This window comes from Neophocaena asiaeorientalis, unplaced genomic scaffold (assembly GCF_003031525.2).
Source record: "Neophocaena asiaeorientalis asiaeorientalis breed wild unplaced genomic scaffold, Neophocaena_asiaeorientalis_V1.1 scaffold82, whole genome shotgun sequence".
Lineage (NCBI taxonomy): Eukaryota > Metazoa > Chordata > Mammalia > Artiodactyla > Phocoenidae > Neophocaena > Neophocaena asiaeorientalis.
Window position 1 is genome coordinate 8,451,084 of NW_020173068.1, and position 25,442 is coordinate 8,476,525.

The window sequence follows — 25,442 nt, forward strand, 5'->3', positions numbered from 1 at the left end:
GAATACTCTAACAGGCAAGGCTCTCATTCAGATTTGATGGAGAAATCAAAAGGTTTACAGATAAGCAAAAGCTAAGAGAATTCAGCACCACCAGACGAGCTTTGCAACAAATGCTGAAGGAACTTCTCTAAGCAGAAAAGAAAAGGCTACAACTAGAAACAAGAAACTTACGAATGGAAAAGCTCACCAGTAAAGGCAAACATACAGTAAAGGTAGGAAATCATCCATATGCTAATATGATATCAAAACCAGCAATTACAAGAAGGGGAGAACACAAATGCAGGATATTGGAAATGCATTTGAAATTAAGAGGCCAGCAACTTAAAACAATCTTGTTTATATATAGATTGCTATATCAAATCCCCATGGTAACCGCAAATCGAAAATCTACGATACACATACAAAAAAGAAAAAGGAATTGAAACACAACACTAAAGTTAGTCATCAAATCACAACAGAACAAAAGAGGAAGGGAACAAGAAAAAATGTTTCGTAACTCTACGTCTCTTGATTTTTTGTATTTTCCATCTCTGTGATATGCTGTTTTTTCGTTTCCTCAGCTCTACATTCTAATCCATTGAGTCTTTTGGCTTGGAATTTGGTTTCCATTACAAGTTTCACTCAGTTCTTTTTGACATCTTTCAGGTCCTTTTTAAAGTGACTTGGCCTTTGTTCATAAAAAGAATTTTCCTTTATACACTAAATCATTTAAAACATATAATTGCATAATTTGAGATCAATAATTCCATTACCTGAAATTTTTGAATATCTAACCTGCTCTAAATTTTATCTGTTGACATACTCACATTGGCTTATTTCCTTGATTGTTTTATAATTTTGGATTTTTTAGTTCTGTTTTAATAAGGATTTAATTTGTGTGAATACTGAATGGCTTCAGGCTCAAAGTAGTTTGCTTCTGCTGGGAACCCCAGTGATATTATTAGCTCTGGGACAACTTTTGGTTTTGTTGTTGCTGTTATTGTTACTGTTTTGACTTTGCGGATTCTTTTTCTTTGGCCATGCCATGTGTCTTGTGGGATCTTGGTTCCCTGAGCAGGGATTGAACCTGCGCCCTCGGCAGTGAAAGCGCAGAGTCCTAATAACCCTAGAGATTCTTGGAATGGTAAAATAAATGAGGTATGCAAATTGGTGTGGTTTTAAAAGAGGAAAGAGTGATACCAATATAAAGGATTATTAGTATGGATGCCAATGTAGAATGTGACTATAAAAGGGGAGTAACTACGTGGTCTTTTTCGTGCTGTATGTTATCTAGTTGTTGTGGAATAAATGTATAAAAACTGTAACCACAGAAGGAAATATTTGTAACTCTCTGTAAGTTATAAACCCAATGCTGCTTTTTAGGGTTCTGGTATCCTTAAGAGAAATAATAAAAATAGTAACAGCTTAAAAAAAGATTAGTTAATAACATTTATTAATACCTATTTTGTATAGAGATTTTAAAGAGGTAATGTGAGAAGGAAGTCACAAAGGAGTTTGAAAACATGTCCTCTGCCTCAAAAAGCTGAAAAATTAGGTTGTAACATCTACATCTGCTAGGACTGGTAGTGTGGCCAATATGATCAAGACCAAAGTTACAGATGATTGTTTCAGACCTATTAGAATTTTTAAAAACAAGTAAGATATGCCATTTTATGACTTAAAACATAGCAACTAGAAAGTAAAATGCTCTTCTGAGGCAACAGAATAAATCACTGGAAAGCAATAAAGTATAGAAGCTATTTTATACCAGATTCTGAATCAGGAGAACATAGATTGTCACTTACTGTGTAACTTTGGCCAAGTTACTTTCACCTCTGGGCCTCAGTTACTCGCCTAAAATGTAACGATCATTTTACTTTAAAGTACAAGATTAGAGGTGTCACGGGGTGATGGTGGAAATGGTTCTCCATTAATAGTGTGGAGAACCATTTTACCAAAAATGGTCTCTGAGATCTTTTCCAATTTTTTTTTTACAACTAGTGTATTCCTATGAAGCAAGAAGGCTGATTACTATGAAAGTAAATGAAGGACTTCCCTGGTGGCACAGTGGTTAAGAATCTGCCTCTCCCAATGCAGGGAACACGGGTTTGATCCCTGGTCCGGGAATATCCCACATACCATGGAGCAATTAAGCCCGTGAGCCACAACTACTGAGCCCACAACTACTGAAGCCTGCACGCCTAGAGCCTATGCTCTGCAACAAGAGAAGCCACCGCAATGAGAAGCCCACGCACCACAAGGAAGAGTAGCCCCCACTCTCTGCAACTACAGAAAGCCCGCACACAGCAACGAAGACCCAACACAGCCAAAAATAATAAATAAATAAAATAAATAAATTTATAAAATAAAAAAAAAGAAAGTAATGAAGAGTCCATAGAAATAGATACAGTAGCTAGAATTTACCACTGTTGGCTTGTAGCACTTAAGGCAAACTAACAATCAAGTGCAACAGATTTTCACCTCAGGCCTCAAATACAGGTAACTACGGCAAAGAGCTTCCCCCAACTTATACGTTACCTTTGCCATGATGTAAAAGGCACAAAGGAGGAGCTGATCCAAATGTCTGTCTTTCATCAGATCAGGGCAGTGAACTAAAGTGAATTCAAAACATGTCCATATCTTCCTTCTTAACTCATTTGAAACATCCAGTTTTAAACATAAATCACGTAAGCGTACACTTGCCAAATGATAGACCTAAGATGAAAGATAGCACACTGATGCAAAAAATCAAGTAAATAATTTCTCAAATTTATGTCTTACCATGAACATGGGCTTTTAGGCCAAGATTAATAAACACCTAAGGCTGCTGATGCATTAAATTACATAAAATTTTTATTTTATAGTACTGGCTCACTGCTATGGCAAAAGAAAATATATTAAAACAAAATTTTCTTTGGAAAACTACCTTCAACATTTTTTTGGTAAAGATGTTATATGCTATTATTCTATGCTGTCAACTATGTAAATTGAGAAATACTAAAATTAAATGGTTTGATTTACCAGCATCATGATCATTATGAATACATAATTTTTCAAGTATTCAGAAGTCTCTCTCTTTTTTTGGTTCAGGTAAAATGAAGCCTAAAATGTCACATAATACACTAAAATGTTTGACTCCAAAATAAGTCAGAAAGCAAAATCATTTAAAAATTTCCCCAATAGTCTACATTGTTTTTATGAGCACATGAAAGGAATGTTAAGCAAACGAGATACCAGATTTTGTTGTTGTTGTTGTTTATTGAGGTATAACGGACATACAACATTAGTTTCAGGTGTACAACATGATTCAACGTTTGTATATGTTGTGAAAAGATCACCACAATAAGTCTAGTTAATATCCACACAGTTAACACAACTTTTTTTTCTTGTGATGAGAACTTTTAAGATCTAGTCTCTTAGCAACTGTAATATGGAATAAACATTACTAACTATAGTCACCACGCTATACATTATATTCCCATGATTTATTTATTTTATAACTTGAAGTCTGTACCTTTTGACTCCCTTCATCCATTTCACCCACCCCCTCGCCCCCGGCAACCACTAACCTGTTCTCTGTATTTATGAGCTTGTTTTTGATTTTTAGATTCCACATATAAATATCATATAGTATTGTCCTTCTCAGTCAAGTTGTTGTTTTTAAGTATGTCAGAGTAAATTCAGTTCAATACCTTCAACCTTTCATATATAGTCTTTATATGAACTGATACTAATGCAAATGCCCCAAAGGTCCTGAAAGATTCTAAAATGATTTCTGATCATCCAAAAAGCATTATGTTTTATTATCTTAAGAGCTGGTAATCCTACTGTGATATTCCTAAACTAGACTATTCTGTTTGAACTAAGTCTTTAAATCTAAATGTTCAGGGTAAAGAAAATGAAAAAGAGTAAGGCATTCTTTATAGCAAAGTGTCTTTTGAGAGGGAAAAAAAATCCACAAATTAAAGCTGAAAAATGAACTTTAGCCATCCAATACACTAATCTGATAGAAAGAGAGATAAGGGTTGACTCCAAAGCCACCAGTGATTCATTTTATAACAAACTCATTTTCTGCATCCAACCCTTTGTTTCTGGTCTTGTTGGCTAAGAGATAAATAGGAACCACTGGGGTCAGAGCAGTGGGAAAGATGCTGGAACTTTACATTCGTGATAGAAGATAACAGATACAGTCCTAGGTAGAAGGATTAAGAAATATGTCATTAAGTAACATTTGTGGGGCTTCCCTGGTGGCGCAGTGGTTGGGAGTCTGCCTGCCAATGCAGGGGACACGGGTTTGGGCCCTGGTCCGGTAGGATCGTGCGTGCTGCGGAGCAGCAAAGCCCATGTGTCCAACTGCTGAGCCTGTGCTCTGGAGCCCACGAGCCACAACTGTTGAGCTCATGCTCTGCAGCAGGACAGGCCACCGCAATGAGAGGCCCCCACTCGCTGCAACTGGAGAAAAGCCTGTGTGCAACAATGAGGGCCCAACGCAGCCAAAAATAAATAAATTTTTTTTAAAAAGTAATACTTGTTAAGTATCTTTTACAAAGCTAACCCAATGCCTTAAAGGTACACATACTCTGGAAGGCTTCTAACAAAAAATTCACAGTAAATTCTACTCAGGCATAGGATACAGCATCACACTGAGTTCAGCATGGATAACATCTGCAATTTACTCAAGAAATGGTTATTTTGAACTCATTATAGATATGGACGTTTCAATTCCCTTTTAGGGTAAAATTTTTCTAGCTTCTAAGTAGGCTATAATTAAAAGGAAAAGGACAAGCTAGATTCTGAAATAAATTCAGAACTAAAAATTCGTAAATAAAGCCTTATTTTTGTCAATCTTAGATTCATTATCAAAGGCAGCAATTTGTCATTTTGAAAATTAAAAATAGGGAACGAATGGGGAAAATACTACAGTTGGAGCTCTGTTTTTAAAACAGGCCTTAGGCACAAGATGTAGGCAGGAGTGGAGATGGTGGGACAGAGTAGAGAAAGCAGTGGGAGGTGGAAAAAAGGGCAAGTGTCTCAAGAATTATTCTAAGAAAGACTAGATAGAGGAAATAAACAAATTTGCATGAAGAGATAATGTGAAAAAACAAACATGAATTTCTTAAAAATTTTAAGCCTTAAACCCTAATCATAATGCTAAAAAGAAACAAAAAACAGTGCCTTTTTTTTCATTTACAATTTTTCAGAGTGGGCTAGATAGCCACTAGTTATAGGGTAGACTGGAGAGGTATCTTCCAATTCTGGAATTTATTTTAGAGAAGCGGCATGTTTGGTCACAAATATCTGACTAACATGGCTATTTTATCAGAAGCTTTATGGTGCTTATAAAAGCTAGGCAGGATAAGCTGAAATTATTTCTATGTTAAATCTTTGCATTAATACTAAAATAATCTAGGCATTATAATGAGAACTGGTCAATTCGTAAAAGGTAAAAAACTAGATTTATGATAAAAATTATGTAGACTCCCAGCAGTATCTCACCAATCTTAAAAATGAATCTTCAGTAATGTAAACTTATCCATAAGATCCAATGTACCTGTCCCACAATAAACTCCAATCTAAAGCAATATAACACAATGGAGTTCCTGTAAATTCCACAGGATGGCCAACTGCTTAATCAAAGTTATGTAAAACAAGCCGGCAGGAAATGGAATTAAAACTCTATGAGCCTGAGTCCAAACATTAGCTCATCAAGATCATAATGTTCTTTTAGAATGTCAAATATGTTTTTAAAAAAGGCTAAAGGTACATCACCCAATACTAAAGCTAAACAAGACACTCTAAGAAAACTACAGACCAATATCTATGATATTGATGTGAAAATCCTCCACAAAACCCTAGCAACTGAATGGAACATCATACACTAAAAGGGTTATACACCATGACCAAGTAGGAGTTATTCATGGAATGAAAGGATAGTTTAACATATGAAAATCTATCAGTGTAATACACTACATTAGCAGAATGAAGGGAAAAATGATATAATCATCTCAAAATTTGATGCAGAAAAAAAGCAACTGACAAAATTCAATACCCTTTTGTTACAAACTAGGAATAGACGGAAACTACTTCAACATAATAAATACCATATATGAAAAATCCATAGCTAAGATCATACTCAAAGTAAAACAGTGAAAGCTTTTCCTCTAAGATCAGGAACAAGACAAAGATGCCCAATTTCAGTACTTCTATTCAACACCATACTAGAAGTTCTAGCCAGAGCAATTAGGCAAGAAAAAGAAATAAAAGGCATTCAAATTAGAAAAGAAGTAAAACCATCTCTGCAGATGACATGACTTTATGTGTAGGAAACCCAAGCACCCTGGAGTCCATAAAAAATGTTAGAACTAATAAATGAATACAGCAAAGTTGCAGGATACAAAATCAACACACAAAAATCACTTTTATTCCTATACCATAAACAATGCACAATCCAAAAATGAAATTAAGAAAATGATTCCATTTACAATAGCATGAAAAAGAATAAAATACTTGGGAATAAACTTAACCAAGGAGGCAAAAATTTGTACACTGAAAACTGCAAAGCATTGCTCAAAGAAATTAAAGAAAACATGAATAAATGGAAAGACATACTATGTTCATGGACTGGAAGACTTAATATTGTTAAGATGTCAACACTACTCAAAGCAATCTACAGATTCAATATAATCTATATTAAAATCCTAAAGATTTTTTTTTTTTGCAGAAATAGAAAAAAATCCATCCTAAAACTCATATGGAATGTCAAGGGACTGAACAGTCAAAATAATCTTGAAAAAGAAGAACAAAGTTGGAGGTCTCACATTTTCTGACTTCAAACCTTACTACAAAGTTACACTAATTAAAACTGTGGTACTGGCAAGAAGAGACCAATGAATATAATACAGAGGCCAGAAATAAAGCCTCACATATACAGTGATGAGTAACTTGACAAGGGTGTCAAGACCATTCAATGGAGAAAGGCAGTCCTGTCAACAAGACTTACTGAGAAAACTGTATATCCACATGCAAAAGAATGAAACTGGGTCCTTACCTTATACCATATATAAAAATTAACTCAAAATGGATCAAAGACCTAAATGTAATTTCTAAAACTATAAAAATCCTACAAGAAAACATAGGGGAAAAGCTTCATGACACTGGCATGTGCAATGATTTCTCGGATATGACACCAAAAAGAACAAGACAACAAAACAAAACATAGATAAATTAGACTTCATCAAATTAAAAACTTCTGTGCGTCAAAAGACACTAATATATAACATAGTGAAAAGGCAACCCATGGAATGGGAGAAGATATTTGCAAATCATGTATCTGATAAGGAATTAACATCCCGACAATATAAAGGACTTTTACAACTCACCAATAAAAAACTCAAAAAATGGGCAAAGGACTTGAATAGACATTTCTCTGAGGAAGGTAAAAGGATTGCCAATAAGCCCATGAAAAGATGCTCAATATCACTAATCATCAGGGAAACGCAAATCAAAACTACAGTAAGGAGATAGCTTCAAAATGGTGGAGGAGTAAGACGTGGAGATCACCTTCCTCCCCACAAATACATCAAAAATACATCTACATGAGCAACAGCTCCTACAGAACACCTACTGAACGCTGGCAGAAGACTTCAGACTTCCCAAAAGGCAAGAAACTCCCCACGTACCTGGGTAGGGCAAAATAAAAAAGAAAAAACAGAGACAAAAGAATAGGGATGGGACCTGCACCTCCGGGAGGGAGCTGTGAAGGAGGAAAAGTTTCCACACGATGGGAAGCCCCTTCACTGGCGGAGATGGCGGGTAGGAAGCTTTGGAGCCACAGAGGAGAGCGCAGCAACAGGGGTGCAGAGAGCAAAGCGGAGAGATTCCCACATAGAGGATCGGTGCCGACCAGCACTCACCAACCTGAGAGGCTTGTCTGCTCACCCGCCGGGGCGGGTGGGGGCTGGGAGCTGAGGCTCGGGCTTCGGAGGTCAGACCCCAGGGAGAGGACTGGAGCTAGCTGCGTGAACACAGACTGAAGGCAGCTAGTCAGCCACAGCTACCTGGGAGGGAGTCCGGGAAAAAGTCTGGAACTGCCTAAGAGGCAAGAGACCATTGTTTCAGGGTGGGCGAGGAGAGGGGATTCAGAGTACCACCTAAACGAGCTCCAGAGACGAGCGCGAGCCGTGGCTATCAGCGCAGACCCCAGAGACGGGCATGAAATGCTAAGGCTGCTGCTGCAGCCACCAAGAAGCCTGTGTGCAAGCACAGGTCACTACTCACACCTCCCCTCCCGGGAGCCTGTGCAGCCCGCCATTACCAGGGTCCCGTGATCCAGGGACAATTTCCCCGGGAGAACACACGTCATGCCCAGGCTGTTGCAACATTATGTTGGCCTCTGCCGCCGCAGGCTTGCCCCGCATTCTGTACTCCTCCCTCCCCCTGGCCTGAGGGAGCCAGAGCCCCCTAATCAGCTGCTACTTTAACCCCGTCCTGTCTGGGAGGGAAACAGACGCCCTCAAGCGACCTAAACGCAGAAGTGGGGCCAAATCCAAAGCTGAACTCCAGGAGCTGTGTGAACAAGGAAGAGAAAGGGAAATGAAATCTCTCCCAGCAGCCTCAGGAGCAACGGATTAAATCTCCACAATCAAACTGATGTACCCTGCATCTGTGGAATACCTGAATAGACAACGAATCATCCCAAAATTGAGGCAGTGGACTTTGGGAGCAACTATAGACTTGGGGTTTGCTTTCAGCATCAAATTTGTTTCTGGTTTTATGTTTATCTTAGTTTAGAATTTAGAGCTTATTATCATTGGTAGATAGGTTTATTGATTTGGTTGTTGCTCTCTTCCTTTTTTTAATATACATACATTTTTCCTTCTTCTCCTTTTGCCAGTGTGTATGTGTATACTTCTTTGTGTGATTTTGTCTGTATAGCTTTGCTTTTGCCATTTGTCCTAGGGTTCTGTCTTTTTTAATTACCATTGGTGGATTTGTTTTTTGGTTTGGTTTCTCACTTCTTTCTTTTTTTACTTTCTAATTTTTTATAATATATTTTTAATTTTTATAACTTTATTTCTCTTTCTTTCTTTTTTTCTCCCTTTTCTTCTGAGCCATGTGGCTGACAGGGCCTTGGTGCTCCGGCCGGGTGTCCGGTCTGAGCCTCTGAGGTGGGAGAGCTGAGTTCAGGACAGTGGTCCACCAGACACCTCCCAGCCCCACATAATATCAAATGGCGAAAGCTCTCTTAGAGATCTCCATCTCAACGTGAAGACCCAGCTCCACTCAATGACCAGCAAGCTACAGTGATGGACACCCTATGCCAAACAATTAGCAAGACAGGAACACAACCCCACCCATTAGCAGAGAGGCTGCCTAAAATCATAATAAGGGCACAGACACCCCAAAACACACCACTGCATGCAGTCCAGCTCACCAGAAAGACAAGATCCAGCCTCATCCACCAGAACACAGGCACCAGTCCCCTCCACTAGAAAGCCTACACAACCCACTGAACCAACTTTACGCACTGGGGGGCAGACACCAAAAACGAGAACTATGAACCTGCAGCCTGCGAAAAGGAGACCCCAAACACAGTAAGTTAAGCAAAATGAGAAGACAGAGAAATACACAGCAGATGAAGGAGCAAGGTAAAAAACCCACCAGACCAAACAAATGAAGAGGAAACAGGCAGTCTACCTCAAAAAGAATTCTGAGTAATGATAGTACAGATGATCCCAAATCTTGGAAATACAATGGAGAAAATACAAGAAACGTTTAACAAGGACCTAAAAGAACTAAAGAGCAAACAAACAATGATGAACAACACAATAAATGAAATAAAAAATTCTCTAGAAGGAATCAATAGCAGAACAACTGAGGCAGAAGAACAGATAAGTGACCTGGACGATAAAATAGTGGAAATAACTACCACAGAGCAGAATAAAGAAAAAAGAATGAAAAAAATCAAGGACAATCTCAGAAACCTCTGGGACAACACTAAACGCACCAACATTCAAATTATAGGGGTCCCAGAAGAAGAGAAAAAAAGGGACTGAGAAAATATTTGAAGAGATTATAGTTGAAAACTTCCCTAATATGGGTAAGCAAATAGTCAGTCAAGTCCAGGAAGCACGGAGAGTCCCATACAGGATAAATCCAAGGAGAAGCACGCCAAAACACATATTAATCAAATGATCAAAAATTAAATACAAAGAAAAAATATTAAAAGCAGCAAGGGAAAAGCAACAAATAACATACAAGGGAATCCCCGTAATGTTAACAGCTGATTTCTCAGCAGAAACTCTGGAAGCCAGAAGGGAGTGGTAGGACATATTTAAAGTGATGAAAGAGAAAAACCTACAACCAAGATTACTCTACCCATAGAGGATCTCATTCAGATTTGATGGAGCAATTGAAACCTTTACAGACAAGCAAAAGCTAAGAGAATTCAGCACCACCACACCAGCTTTACAACAAATGCTAAAGGAACTTCCCTAAGCAGGAAACACAAGAGAAGGAAAACACCTACAATAACAAATGCAAAACAATTAAGAAAATGGTAACAGGAACACATATATTGATATATACCTTAAATGTAAATGGATTAAATGCTCCAACCAAAAGACATAGACTGGCTGAATGGATACAAAAACATAACCCGTATATATGCTGTCTACAAGAGACCCACGTCAGACCTAGGGACACATACAGACTGAAAGTGAGGGGATGGAAAAAGATATTCCATGCAAATGGAAATCAGAAGAAAGCTGGAGGAGTAATTCTCATACCAGATAAAGTAGACTTTAAAATAAAGAATGTTACAAGAGAAAAGGAAGGACACTACATAATGATCAAGGGATCAATCCAAGAAGATAAAACATTTGTAAATATTTATGCACCCAACACAGGAGCACCTCAGTACATAAGGCAAATGCTAACAGCCATAAAAGGGGAAATCGACAGCAACACAATAATAGTAGGGGACTTTAACACCCCACTTTTGCCAATGGACAGATCACCCAAAATGAAAATAAATAAGGAAACACAAGCTTTAAATGATACATTAAACAAGATGGACTTAATTGATATTTATAGGACATCCCATCCCAAAACAACAGAATACACTTTCTTCTCAAGTGCTCATAGAACATTTTCCAGGACAGATCATATCTTGGGTCACAACTCAAGCCCTGCTAAATTTAAGAAAGTTGAAATCATATCAAGTATGTTTTCTGACCACAATGCTATGAGACTAGATACCAATAACAGGAAAAAAGGTGTGAAAAATACACACATGAAGGCTAAACAACACACTACTAAATAACCAAGAGATCACTGAAGAAATCAAAAAATACCTAGAAACAAATGACAATGAAAACACGACAACCCAAAACCTATGGGATGCAGCAAAAACAGTTCTTAAGAGGGACATTTATAGCAATACAATCCTACCTCAAGAAACAAGAAACATCTCAAATAAACAACCTAACCTTACACCTAAAGCTATTAGAGACAGAAGAACAAAAAAACCTCAAAGTTAGCAGAAGGAAAGAAATAATAAAGATGAGATCAGAAATAATGAAAAAGAAATGAAGGAAAAAATAGCTAAGATCATTAAAACTAAAAGATGGTTCTTTGAGAAGAAAAACAAAAATGATAAACCACTAGCCAGACTCATCAGGAAAAAAAGGGAGAAAGAAAACATAGGCAGAATACTCCATGACATACATCACAGCAAGATTCTGTTTCACCCACCTCATAGAGAAATAGAAATAAAAACAAAAATAAACAAATGGGACCTAATGAAACTTAAATGCTTTTGCACAGCAAAGGAAACCATAAACAAGATGAAAAGACAACCCTCAGAATGGGAGAAAATATTTGCAAATGAAGCAACTGACAAAGGATTAATCTCCAAAATATACAAGCAGCTCATTCAGCTCGATATCAAAAAACCGAACAACACAATCCAAAAACGGGCAGAAGACCTAAACAGACATTTCTCCAAAGAAGATATACAGATTGTCAATAAACACATGAAAGGATGCTCAAAATCACTAATCATTAGAGACATGCAAATCAAAACTACAATGAGGTTATCATCTCACACCGGTCAGAACGGCCATCATCAAAAAATCTACACACAATAAATGCTGGAGAGGGTGTGGAGAAAAGGGAACCCTCTTGCACTGCTGGTGGGAATGTAAATTGATACAACCACTATGAAGAACAGTATGGAGGTTCCTTAAAAAAGTAAAAATAGAAGTACCATATGACCCAGCGATCCCACTATTGGACATATACCCTGAGAAAACCATAATTCAAAAAGAGTCATGTACCACAATGTTCACTGCAGTTCTACTTACAACAGCCAGGACATGGAAGCAACCTAAGTGTCCTTCGACAGATGAACGGATAAAGAAGATGTGGCACATATACACAATGGAATGTTACGTAGCCATAAAAAGAAACAAAATTGAGTTATTTGTAGTGAGGTGGATGGATCTAGAGACTGTCATAAAGAGTGAAGTAAGTCAGAAAGAGAAAAACACTTGTATTTCACAATATTGTGGAAAACCTTGTATGTTGCTAGCAGGAATAGAAATGGTGCAGCCACTGTGGGAAACTGCATAGCATTTTCTCAAAAATTAAATTTAGAATTACTATTCCACTTCTGTATGTACCCAATAGAATTGAAAACAGACTTGGATACCTGTACACTAATGTTCACAGCAACACTATTCACTCACAATAACCAAAAGGTAGCAACAACGCAAATGTCCATCTATAGATGAATGGATAAACAAAATATGGTATATACATACCATGAAATGTTAGTTTTAAAAAGGAAGGAAATTCTGACCATGCTACAATATGGAAGAACCTTGAAAACATTATGCTAAGTGAAATAAGCCTGTCAAAAAAGGACAAACGTTATATAATTCCACTTATATGAGGTACCTAGAGTAGTCAAATTCATAGAGACAGAAAGTAGAATAATGGCTACCAGGGGCTGGGGGTGGGGGGAAGAAATGAGGAGTTACTATTTAATGGGTACAGAGTTTCAGTTTAGGAAGATGAAAAAGTCTGGAGATGGATGATGGTGGAAGCTGCACAACAATGGGAATGTACTAATGACATTTAGCTGTACACTTTAAAATGCTTAAGATTGTAAATTTCATGTATATTTTACCACACACAAAAAAAGAAGGCTAAAGCTGCCCTCTGTTACTCAATCTTTCTTGCATTGATTAAAGGAGACCTTTTTAGATGCTATAAAAACACGTACCTTTCTATAAAACAGTGCTAAGGACCCAGTTCTCTTTGGTTTGCTTATTCCAACTGAATGTACCTCTTGTGCTTTAGTCAAATGGGTCTGTTTTGGAGAAGCACCAATTAATGACTGAGCCGTAAGTGATACAGGACTCTCGACTTTGGACTCCTGAGTTGTATTCATGGAAATTGGTATCAGTGTGATCTCTCCAGCATCATTTGCAATACCTGAATGTACAAGCAAGAGTTCTTAGTTTTAGAAGTGTGTCCCAGAAAAGTTGTCAATTCTTCCTTCCTTGCTTCCTTCCTCCCTCTCTCCCTCCCTTCCTTCCTTTACTATCTATCTATCTACCTATCTATCTATCTACCTACCTACCTACCTACCTATCTATTTATGCATAGCAATATGTTAGAAGAAAGCCACAAAAATAGTAATTCTAGGTTATGATACTCTTATTTTCTATTTCTGCTCTGAAACAATAAAATTGTGCTTTTGAGCTCTAAAGGAGATGTTTTTAATCAATAAACAAAATTCTTCCTCAATGCACTTATTTGTAAAACTCAGATAAGAAAATAAAATAAGTCGTAACAAAGAGGGTTGTAAATTTATAAAATGTGAAAACTCAAAAAACAGTGCAGGCACACCTCAGACATATTGCGAGTTTGGTTCCAGACCACTACAATAAATTGAGTATCATAATAAAGTGAGTCACATGAATTTTTTGGATTCCTAGTGCACATAAAAATTATGTTTATGCTATATTGCAGTTTATTAAGTGTGCAATAGCATTATGTCTAAAAAACAATGTACATAACTCAATCAAAAAATACTTTGTTGCTAAAAAATGCTAATCATCATGTGACAACACAGGGTTGCCAGAAACCTTCAATTTGTAAAAAAAAAAAAAAAGTATCTGTAAAGTGCAACAAAGCAAAGTGCAATAATACTAGGAATGCCTCTATAGGTTCAAAACAAAACAAAAGGGTGGAGCACAGAGGATCTTTAGGGCAGTGAAACTATTCTGTATAACAGTATAATGGTAGATATGTGTCATTAGACATTTGTCAAAATTCATAGAATGTACAACACCAAAGAGTGAACCCCAATGCAAACTACAGACTTGGGGTGATAATGATGTGTCCATGAAAGTTCATCAATTGTAACACATGTGTCTCTCTGGTGCAGGATGTTGATGACAAGGAAGGCTCAATTTTGCCATGAACCTAAAACTGCTCTTAGAGAAAAAAAAGTATGGGTTCAGGGACTTCCCTGGTGGCGAAGTGGTTAAGAATCCGCCTGCCAATGCAGGAGACACAGGTTCAATCCCCGGTCTGGGAAGATCCCACATGCCATGGAGCAACTAAGCCTGTGCGCCACAACTACTGAGCCTGCACTCTAGAGCCCACAAGCCACAAATACTAAGCCCATGTGCCACAACTACTGAAGCCCATGTGCGCTCGAGCCACAACTACTGAGCCCTCGCGCCGCAACTACTGAAGCCCGTGTGCTGCAACTACTGAAGCCCGCACGCCTAGAGCCCGTGTTCCGCAACAGGAGAAGCCACCGCAATGAGAAGCCCGCGCACTGCAATGAAGAGTAGCCCCTGCTCCCCATAACTAGAGAAAGCCCGTGCACAGCAACGAAGACCAAACGCAGCCAAAGAGAAAAAAAAGTATATATGTTCAAGAAAAAATACTGGAATAATAAGACCATGTGATCAGTCCAATAAGACATTTCTTAAATTTTCACCCAACTCAGAAAAAATATAAAATAAATGCATCAAAATGTTACCATGCAATGGGATTGTAACTTTATGTCCTGTTGTCCCTGTTACTATGGCTGTGGCCATTGTTAGAAGACTTTGCCCAGGTGAAATTGATATATTTTCAGCAGTAATGCTTGAAGAAGGAGCAATTTTCAATTTTGTTCCTTCTGTTATGATCCTGTCCATAAGCATTTCCTTTGGGGGGTCTTCCCCAAAAAGTCTTCTCTTAGCACTCCCAGCGGTAGGAGAACTGTAGCGTTCATGGACAGAAATTGGAGACAATGGTTGCGTATCTAATAAAGAGAAAAATTTATAACAGTTTGACATGTATTCCAAAATAATAAGTCAGGTTTACTCACTCATTCAACAAATAGATTGAGTTACTATGCTAATAACATGGCCTCTGTCCTCATGGAATAATCGAGTCTAGTGGGAGAGAGAAGAATGAATTAAATCTTAAAATAAAATTATGGGGCTTCCCTGGTGGCGCAGTGGTTGGGAGTCCGCCTGCCGATGCAGGGGACGAAATAAAATTATGAGAGCTCACCTTCCTGGTTTCTTGAACCTCTGCCTATATTAAAGAAGCAAAATATTAAGGGTAAAGTAGAAGGTGAGAAGTAGAATGTGGTGACTGCTAAATTTCAAAAGTAGTCCAACTAGCTTCTGTCTCCCAATCTTATCTAGTAAATAACTCCTGATTAGAAGGAAAAATCAGTGATTTGGTTCACAATTTTGCCTTCACCACATGCCCACACTTCAAATAGTTTAAGGCAGTAGCTGTGGCTTTCTGATTTAGTAGAGGCAGAATCATCTTTTATAAGTCCACTAGAAGATAAAGATGAGTAGAAGTGTTATGACTCTGCTTAACTTGCCTTAATCTGAGGCATTAGTGTGTTGATCAAAAAGAAAGTAAAGTATGGATTAAACCTCTTTTCCAGTGCTATCCTTCTGCAGAAACTGCTCTCCTTTCCATCTCCACTAGGTGCAAAGCCTCTCCTAGCCAATCCTACATCTTTTCCCACCATTTTCCCCCTACTTCCCTCAACCCACTGTTTCTTTAAAGGTATATAACATGTTTTTAAAGTAAAAGCATTTCACTAATTATTTTTATAATTACTAGATAATTAGACAGCCATGTCATCTATTTTCAAAACATGTTTAAAAGGTATAAAAATTACCTTTGGCAATAATTTGACAGCTCTCTGTATTACTGGGGTAAGTGGGGAATAGTCATGGTTTAATAAAAATCTCTCCATAATTCTGGAGGTTATAAAAGCAGCTCTGACTTCCAGTCTTAGTAAAAAAGTGGAAAGTTCTATTGTAGCTCCCATTACGCCTTAACAGAAGTCTACCTGGATACCTTATATCTAAGAAAACCAATGCAGCCCTTGAATCTGACTTGGAATGTTCAGAGCTGACATTTCAAGGGAAAACTCATGTTATAGCCATGAAGTTAGCTGCAAGCCCCTTGAAATGATGCTCTGCCTAGCACAGTACTGGAAAAGCTGCAGTAGACAATAAAAATTTAACACATATATAAGTTAATAAATTGTCTTTTTTCTCCCAGAGTCAAGGCTCAATATTATTGTTTTCTAAGGATTTTCCATTATTTGATTCTCTTGCCTGAACCCCTATAAGAAAATACCGTTTTCTTCTAATCATAAAAATAATATATCACCTGAATGTTCACAGCAGCGTTATTCACAAAAGCCAACAAGTGGAAATAATCCAAATGTCCATTAACAAACGAATGAACGAACAATATACAGTATATCCATACAATGAAAAATTATTCAGCATAATGAAGTGTTGACACATGCGACAACATACATATCTTGAAAACATGATAAGTAAAAGAAGCCAATCACAAAGGTCACATATTATATAATTCCATTTATATGAAATGTCCAGAACAGGAAGATCCATAGAGACAAAGAATAGATTAGTAGTTCCAGGGTCTTGGTAGAGGAGGAAATAGAGAGTGATTACTATTGGATACAGGTTTTTTTTGGGGGGCGGGGGGTGATAAAAATGTTCTGGAATTAGATAACGGTGATAGTTGTATAGTCTTGTAAATATACTGAATTGTATATTTTAAAAGGGTGAATTTTATGCGATGTGAATTATATCTCAATTTTTAAAAGCTCACAGAAAAAACTCAAATGATACCAAAAAACTGTAATGAAAAAGGTAACACTCAAAATTCCACCACCAGGACAGAATTACATTTTAGTGACCATTTCTTCATGATCTTAGTTCTGAGATCTCTAGCTAGGCTGCAAACACACACACACACACACACACACACACACACATATAACATATATATATAATATATATTATATATACATACACATTATAGTCAGATACACACACATGCATACGCACAGAGTTCATGCTTTGTACCGTTAAAGTATGCATGAGTTTCAGTTATCATAGCATAAATTAACGACAGCCTTAACAAAAAGGTTCAGATTTCAGTTGCCATGGTATATTAACTGTGAGTAGCTGCATAAACTACAAACTTTTCCCATGAGGATTTACATAAATCACTGTGTGAAAAATAGATGTGCATCATGATCAGTGACCAATCCTGTTACTTCTTTCAAAGTCTGTTGGTGATTGTTCAGGGCAAATCTGCTGGTTCAATTCATGCAGGCAGCAAAGCATATGGTTATGTTGTCTCCTTATTTCCCAGTGATAAACCCGCATTCTACAAAATAGACGAATGAAAATAGACAAATGAAAGAGGGAATGGCCCCCCCAAAAAAGTGGAAGTTCAACAAAGAATTGAAAAGTGATAATGCTGAAAGTGAAATTAAAATTGTTAATGAAGTTATAGAAGAAATAGCTGACCCTAGGAATGTTGACACTGCTGCTATTCAAGAGATTAGATATACAGCCAGAAGAACTGTGTGAAGATGAGACTTATTGATATAAATGCGAAAAGTTGTTAAGATAAATAGGATGAAGACATCCAACAGGAAGTTACGATGGCAAAAAACTTCACTTTAAAGGAACTTTCAGAAATATTTCACAACACTGAAAGCACGAAGGATAAAATGTTAAGAGCTGGTCCAAACTTAGAAAGGAACACGACAGTTCACCAAGGCACAGGAAAGAAGCTCACTCAGTATTGTAAGTTATATGAGAAGAAAGTGGCAAGCACCATTTAAACTATTCTTTATGACTTTTTAAAAAACAAAACACGTTCATTCTCAATGTTTCCAATTGTAGTGTACTAAGTAAATATTTTTACTATTTTTAAATTTGTTTAAATATTAATAATTGACAGTAAGAGAGTTTTTAGCTTTGACAAGATTTTTAGAGGTCATAAAACAATCCTAATTATTCCCCTTGCTTAATGAAGACTGTTTTGCATGCACAGTGTGCACATTTTTATGACCTTATACTACATGTAAAGCAAGACACACACAATTATAGTCCAAAACAATTATAGTCCTGAATACCTGTACATCTGAGGTTTATTCAGGGATATTGTCATCAGAAGATTTTAAGTGATTTTTAAAAATCCAAGAGTTAAATAACCCAGAAGATGCACACATCAGTTTGCTACATCACAAGAGAAAATAAAGAATAATGTACTAAAATCTTCCTATTAGTAAGGCTCAAATGAACTATTTTGAGAGCATAGATAAGTAATTTATTAGATGAATTTAAGTATCCCAAAGAGTTCTTTGTTCTGCTTTAAACGTTTATTTTTCTATAAAGACTTAGAGATAAAGAATATAACTTTTATCACATTTGGAAAAGTAGGTATTTAGCTTAAACAGTTTTCCATTAGCATTGAGGAAAAGTTGTGTATATTTATGAAAAAGCCAAAATACTGTTTCCACAATAATAGACACTGCAATTTAAAAAATAGATTAGATTCAAAATCAGAGTGGAAATCTTATTACTTTAATATAAAAAAGTATACAATGAGCCACACGGGGTATTGGCATAAACATTAATCCCCTTTCAAATCTTGATTAAAAAATTGTATTTCTTAATAATACGTTAGGCAAGACCTGAAATTTTCTCTAAAAAAAGGTGTTTGTTATTTTTTCATTGTTTTACCAATGTTGAACCTACCCTTTCGAAGACTCCCACTGTCAGTCCGAACTTCTTTGACCCTTGGATGCATTAGAGGAGACATTGGCATCATGGGAAGATGTCCCTGTACATTTCCCCCATTTCCTGTTTCAAAATTATTTGGGAATATAACCTGTAGAAAACAAAAACCCTCTGCTTTACACACAGATAAACCCACTGATCAAAACATAACAGGGGCTTCCCTGGTGGCGCAGTGGTTGAGAGTCTGCCTGCCGATGCAGGGGACACGGGTTCGTGCCCCGGTCTGGGAAGATCCCACATGCCGCGGAGCGGCTAGGCCCGTGAGCCATGGCCACTGAGCCTGGGCGTCCGGAGCCTGTGCTCCGCAACGGGAGAGGCCACAACAGTGAGAGGCCGCGTACCACAAAAAAAAAAGAAAGAAAAAGAAAAATGAAAACATATGTCCACACAAAAACTTGTTCATGAATGTTCATAGCAGCATTATTCATAATAGTCAAAAGGTGGAAACAACACAAGTTTATAAATAAACAAACTGTTCTATCCATACAATGGGATATTAGTAAGCTGTAAAAAGGAACAAAGTGCTGATACATACAACAACATGGATTAACCTAAAATCATTATGCTAATAAAAGAAGTCAGTTATACTCAGCCATAAAAAGAAACGAAATTGAGTTATTTGTAGTGATGTGGATGGACCTAGAGTCTGTCATACAGAGTGAACTAAGTCAGAAAAAGAAAAACAAAATACAATATGCTAACACATATATATGGAATCTAAAAAAAAAAGGTTCTGAAGAACCTAGGGGCAGGACAGGAATAAAGACACAGATGTAGAGAATGGACTTGAGGACATGGGGAGGGGGAAGGGTAAGCTGGGACAAAGTGAGAAAGTGGCATGGACATATATACACTACCAAATGTAAAATAGATAGCTAGTGGGAAGCAGCCGCATAGCACAGGGAGATCAGCTCAGTGCTTTGTGACCACCTAGAGGGGTGGGATAAGGAGGGTGGGAGGAAGACACAAGAGGGAGGAGATATGGGGATATATGTATAGCTGATTCATTTTGTTTTAAAGCAGAAACTAACACACCATTGTAAAGCAATTATACTCCAATAAAGATGTTTAAAAAAAAAAAAAAAAAAAAGTCAGTTTAAAAGGACCACATATTGTATGATTCCATTTACATGAAATGTCCAGAACAGGGAAATCAACAGAGATGGAAAGTAGACTACTTGGTTGCTTAGGGGCTAGGTCAAGAAGATAGAGGTTAGGGAAGTGATACGTAAAGTTTCTTGTTGAGGTGGTGTGTTCCAAAAGTGACTGCGGTGATGACAGCACATACCTATGAATATACTAAAAACCACTGAATTGTATACTTATGGGTGAATTGTATGGTATGGGAATCATGTCTCAATAAAGCTGCTTTCATAAAATGATGGGATTATTAGCCTTGCCCTAACTCACTTCTTCACAGGTAGGAACTCTGTTTGCAGAAGCCTGGAGAGCCTCCCACAGTGCAGAATCATGACTCCATGCTAAATTCTCCAAAATCTGTTCTTCAATGCTGTTCAGGTGTTTCACCATGTCCCTGGAGAGTCCTTCCTCTGAGCGGATCACCACCTCAATAACCTGGAGAAGAGAAAACTGAGAAAGTAATGTGGTCTCAAGTAGTCAGTTCTAGACTAGACTGACATGTATGGCTAGCTCTGCTTTTATTAATGACACAGAACCAAGAATATCTTTGAACCATAATTCTATGGCTTATTAATATATTTTTAATTTATAAAGAAGCTTTTAAGATTTTCAAAATACTTTCACGTACATTTCTGGTTTTCATGTTTTATTTTACACATGGAAAACAGAGGCAATGATAGGTGAAAGTGGTCAACAGCCCAACAGTGGTAGAAGTCAGGTCTTGGGTTCCCAGTCCAATGCTAGTTTGAATTCACTGCCCCTTCTCAGACTATTCCTCCCAACAGCTCAAAAGAAAGAATGAATAACATATTTAAAAGGAACTTTGCTTATATACACTATAGTTCCATTTTAATAAGAGTAAATATCTAGAGCAAAGTCTGTAAGCATATATATAAAAATATTAATAGTGATTATTATTTGTAATTAGGATTATAATATATGACTTTAATATCTACATTTGTGTGTATTTTCTGTTTTTCTTCAAGGAGTATATATTATTTATGTGGTTAAAAAACAACGGCATTGGGTTTCCCTGGTGGCGCAGTGGTTGAGAATCCGCCTGCCAATGCAGAGGACACAGGTTCGAGCCCTGGTCCGGGAAGATCCCACATGCTGTGGAGCAACTAAGCCCGTGCGCCACAACTACTGAGCCTGCGCTCTAGAGCCCGCGAGCCACAAGTACTTAAGCCCGCGTGCCTAGAGCCCGTGCACAGCAACAAGAAAAGCCACCGCAATGAGAAGCCCGCGCACCACAACGAAGAGTAGCCCCTGCTGGCAGCAACTAGAGAAAGCCCGTGACCCAACACAGGCAAAAACAAATAAATAAATAAATTTATTAAAAAACAACAACAACAACAACAGCATTTAGCTTCTTGAATGAAAAAAGGATGTTACAGGGCTTCCCTGGTGGCGCAGTGGTTGAGAGTCCACCTGCCGATGCAGGGGACATGGGTTCGTGCCCCGGTCCGGGAGGATCCCACATGCCGCGGAGCGGCTGGGTTCGTGAGCCATGGCCGCTGAGCCTGCGCTCCACAACGGGAGAGGCCACAACAGTGAGAGGCCCGCGTACCGCAAAAAAAAAAAAAAAAAAAAAAAGGATGTTACAAAAAAAATGAATTGTTATTAGGTGATGGCAAAAACTAAACTTTTTCCTCAGATAAAATTACATATATTTCCTAATGGAAAATCTGAAACACATACATAAACATTAAAGTAAATATAGAGAAGCAATTTTCCTTACAAAACTAAAAAGAATTTAAATTCCACTCAGTCAGCAATTAAAATGAATAGGGTTTTCAGTGATCTGCATTTCTGTAACTTTAGGTATAAAAATTTAACTCATCAAACTAACTTTTCTATAATCAATAATTTGAAAGTAACACAGATGACAAAATATTAACTAAATTATGCCAACCAGTATAATAATAGCATCAGTCTTAAATTCAGACATCAGGTAACATTAGTTACTGCAGCTGTGACCTCTGTGTTCTGTAAGAAAAAGGTTCTAGCAGGTAAAAAAGGGTAAGTAAGTTAAGATTCATCCACAGCGAATTAGCTCAAATTTGGGGAAGGAGCACCATCTGTTATTACAGCCTCAGTAGCTAGACCATGACCACAATTAATTTTAGACCTTTTCTTTCTCCTGAGAGAAAGGGTTTTTGTTCTTCATCACACATCTATTTAACAGGATTATGATTTTCATTCATAATATGGAAATTCAAACTTAACGACTTAGTTCCTGGCCACATTTGCAAGTCAGTGATGGAAAAACTGAAGCTATGAGATTGGCTTAATTTACTGATCCCCTCTCTTCCTCTCCCTTTTGTCCTTGATTCCACCCTAAAAGGAATGCTTTCACAATACCTCTGGAAATGTTTTCCAGACATCACTACAGCTCACTTCTTCAGCATTAAGACAAACAGAATGTTTGCCTGAGGCACACCATAACAGAACTTTGCTCTCATCTCACCTTATAAAAATAAAATGGTCGCAGATTAAGAACTTGAATAATCCAGGGAAAAGTACGAGGTGAGCTATAGGCAAAGAGCACAATTTCCAAACAACAGGCCATCAAGGAATGATGAAATATATCCTGCTCTAAAAGAACCTTGGGGAAGAGAAAGACCACAGTTTAATAAATTTCTCAGCAATTTTAGCCTCTGCCATTATATAAAGAAGACTATAGAGACAAGAAAAAATAACTTATATCTTACGTAACTTATAAACCATAACTTACATAAGTGTACATTATATTATACTAGATTACCAGAGATAAAAATCTGAGTTCTTAAACTGATAGTTTTCTTATGAGATACAGTCTTGCTCAGTGACAGATGTTAAATTCAAATGAGGCATAAACAACAATCTACTTTGAAACTGGAGTAAATAATAAAATAATTAATATTCCTGCCAAGACAAAAGCATAAGAATTGGGCTCCTTTATTTAAATGACAGTTTTATGTCAACTGTTTTGTCAACATAAGGGCAGTGTTTATTAATCAAAACACTAAAATCAAAGGTGTAGTGTATCACAGCTAAGATTTTTAAAAGTTCAGAGAAAGAAATATTTTACTAAGATAAAGTCTTGGGACTTCCCTGGCAGTCCAGTGGTTAAGACTCCATGCTTCCACTGCAGGGGGCATGGATTCGATCCCTGGTCAGGGAACTAAGCTCCCGATGCCACGTGGCGTGGCCAAGAAACAAACAAACAAACAAACAAAAGATAAAGTCCTATTTCACCACTGAGTCTAAAATTTAACATAAGTTTTCAGTTCTATAAATGGTGTTTGTTGCCATCCTTCTTTCAAATACCATTCCAAGTCAACAAAGAGAATAAGCAATAGAAAATATCTTGGATAGAACAAGGAGTTAATTGTAACCGCAAACCATATGTGAAAACTGAAACTGTATGAAAGGATGACAAATTACTCAGCAGAAAGTAGGATGATCAACATAAGGGCCTGAAGAGAGACACTTAAAACAAATGAATCTGCTGCACTCAACTTGGGAAAAACACAGCAACTGAAGGCACAGGCAGAATGAAAAGTACAGGTTAGGCAGGGGCTGACATGGATGGGTGATTTTTAAGTTTATGGTAGTCAGAAGTCCTCAGGTCCCCACCCAACATCCACTCTAAGGAGTCAGATGATAGGTCTCTAGTCTATCCCAACAAGGATCTAGAGAATTATTCTCTACAGAAACTGAGCTAGAGAGAATCAGAGCTTGAGAACACCAGGTATAGAAGAGACCGTGGTTTTAGGTGAAAGTCTGCAGACTGAATTGTGAGACCAAGTTTCCCTTCCTTGCTCTGCTCTATAACACCAACAGCCAGGCAGATACTTTTCTAAAGAAACTGAAATATTCCAGAGAAGTCAAAGACACCAACAGTTGAGGGTCCCTATACTACATGATCACTTGAGGCTACTGGACTTTTATTCTCACTCTTGCATACAGAGCTTTGAGCCAAACTGTTTTGTCAACATCAGGGTTTATTAATGTCTCATTTTTAGTGACTCATTCAGAAAGTAGACATTTGAGGAAAGCCTCCAACTGAAAGACAAAGGTGTAATCCAACATTTGAGGAATAATCCACCATTTGAGGAAAGCCTCCAACTGAAAAACAAAGATCAAAACAAATGGAAAAGAAACTCAGAGGAAACAGAGACAATGCAGGCATCAGAAGAAAACCTCAAAGAAATCTAAATTAACCTCAAAGAATAAGTCTTAGAAATGAAAATACAGGTAAAATAAAAAATTCTTTAGAATTGGATGGTGAAAAATTGAGTAAATATCCTTAGAAGTAGAACAAAAAGACAAAGAAATAGAAAATAAGAGGATTAATCCAGAAGGTCCTTTATCTGAATCATAAAAGCTCCAGAAAGATAAAATTGTGGGCAATACATTATCTAAGAAATAATGCAATAAAATGACCCAGAACTGCAGGACGTAAATTTCTGGACTAAAAGAGGAACTCTGTAGGAATGCCCAACACATGAATGAAAAGACCCACGATTAAGGCACTCTATTATAAATTTCAGAACATTAGTGATAAAAGAATGATAACTAAGATTCCAGAAAGTAAAAACAGGTCACATACCAATACAAAGAATTAGAATGCCACTGGATTTCTAACTAGCAATACTGGAATCTAGAAGATAATGGAGCAATGCCTTTAAAATCATAAAATTATACAAAGGCAACTATTAATCAAGTGTGAGTCTAAAATAAAGACATTCTGGACTTCCCTGGCGGTCCAGTGGTTAAGACTCCACGCTTCCAAATGCAGGAGGTGTGGGTTTGATCCCTGGTCAGGGAACTAAGATCCCACATGTAGCGTGGTGTGGCCAAAAAATAAAAAAATATAATAAAATAAAGATATTCATGCAGTTTTAAAAAAGACACTTAAGGCAAGGTAAGGTTTCCATGCTTTACTTGAGCTGATAAAATGTCTATACCACTGGATTGTGAAATTATGTATGTATAATGTAATACCTACAGCAACCAGTAAAGAAAAAATCTATACAAAGATACATAGTCTAAAAATGTTCAAATTGACCCACAGGAAGGTAGGAAAAAGAAAACAGAAAACAAAATATAAAATGGCAGACTTATGCCCTAACAAATCAATAATTAAATTTAATAGGTAAA

General features: G+C 37.3%; 1 protein-coding gene across 3 annotated transcripts in view; it reads right to left on the reverse strand.

The window, feature by feature from the left end:
- The window catches only part of RBL1 (RB transcriptional corepressor like 1), a 70,926-nt gene that overhangs the window by 18,131 nt on the left and 27,353 nt on the right, over positions 1-25,442 (reverse strand). For 2 of the 3 annotated variants that reach the window (XM_024743134.1, XM_024743136.1), the window contains exons 12-17: positions 22,765-22,902; positions 20,565-20,744; positions 19,113-19,245; positions 15,044-15,310; positions 13,268-13,479; positions 2,518-2,694 (exon numbers count right to left, since the gene is read on the reverse strand). In XM_024743134.1, the coding sequence (XP_024598902.1) occupies positions 2,518-2,694; positions 13,268-13,479; positions 15,044-15,310; positions 19,113-19,245; positions 20,565-20,744; positions 22,765-22,902 (1,107 nt within the window). The remainder of the gene's footprint in view (positions 1-2,517; positions 2,695-13,267; positions 13,480-15,043; positions 15,311-19,112; positions 19,246-20,564; positions 20,745-22,764; positions 22,903-25,442) is intronic. The other variant, XM_024743135.1, reaches the window with a different exon arrangement.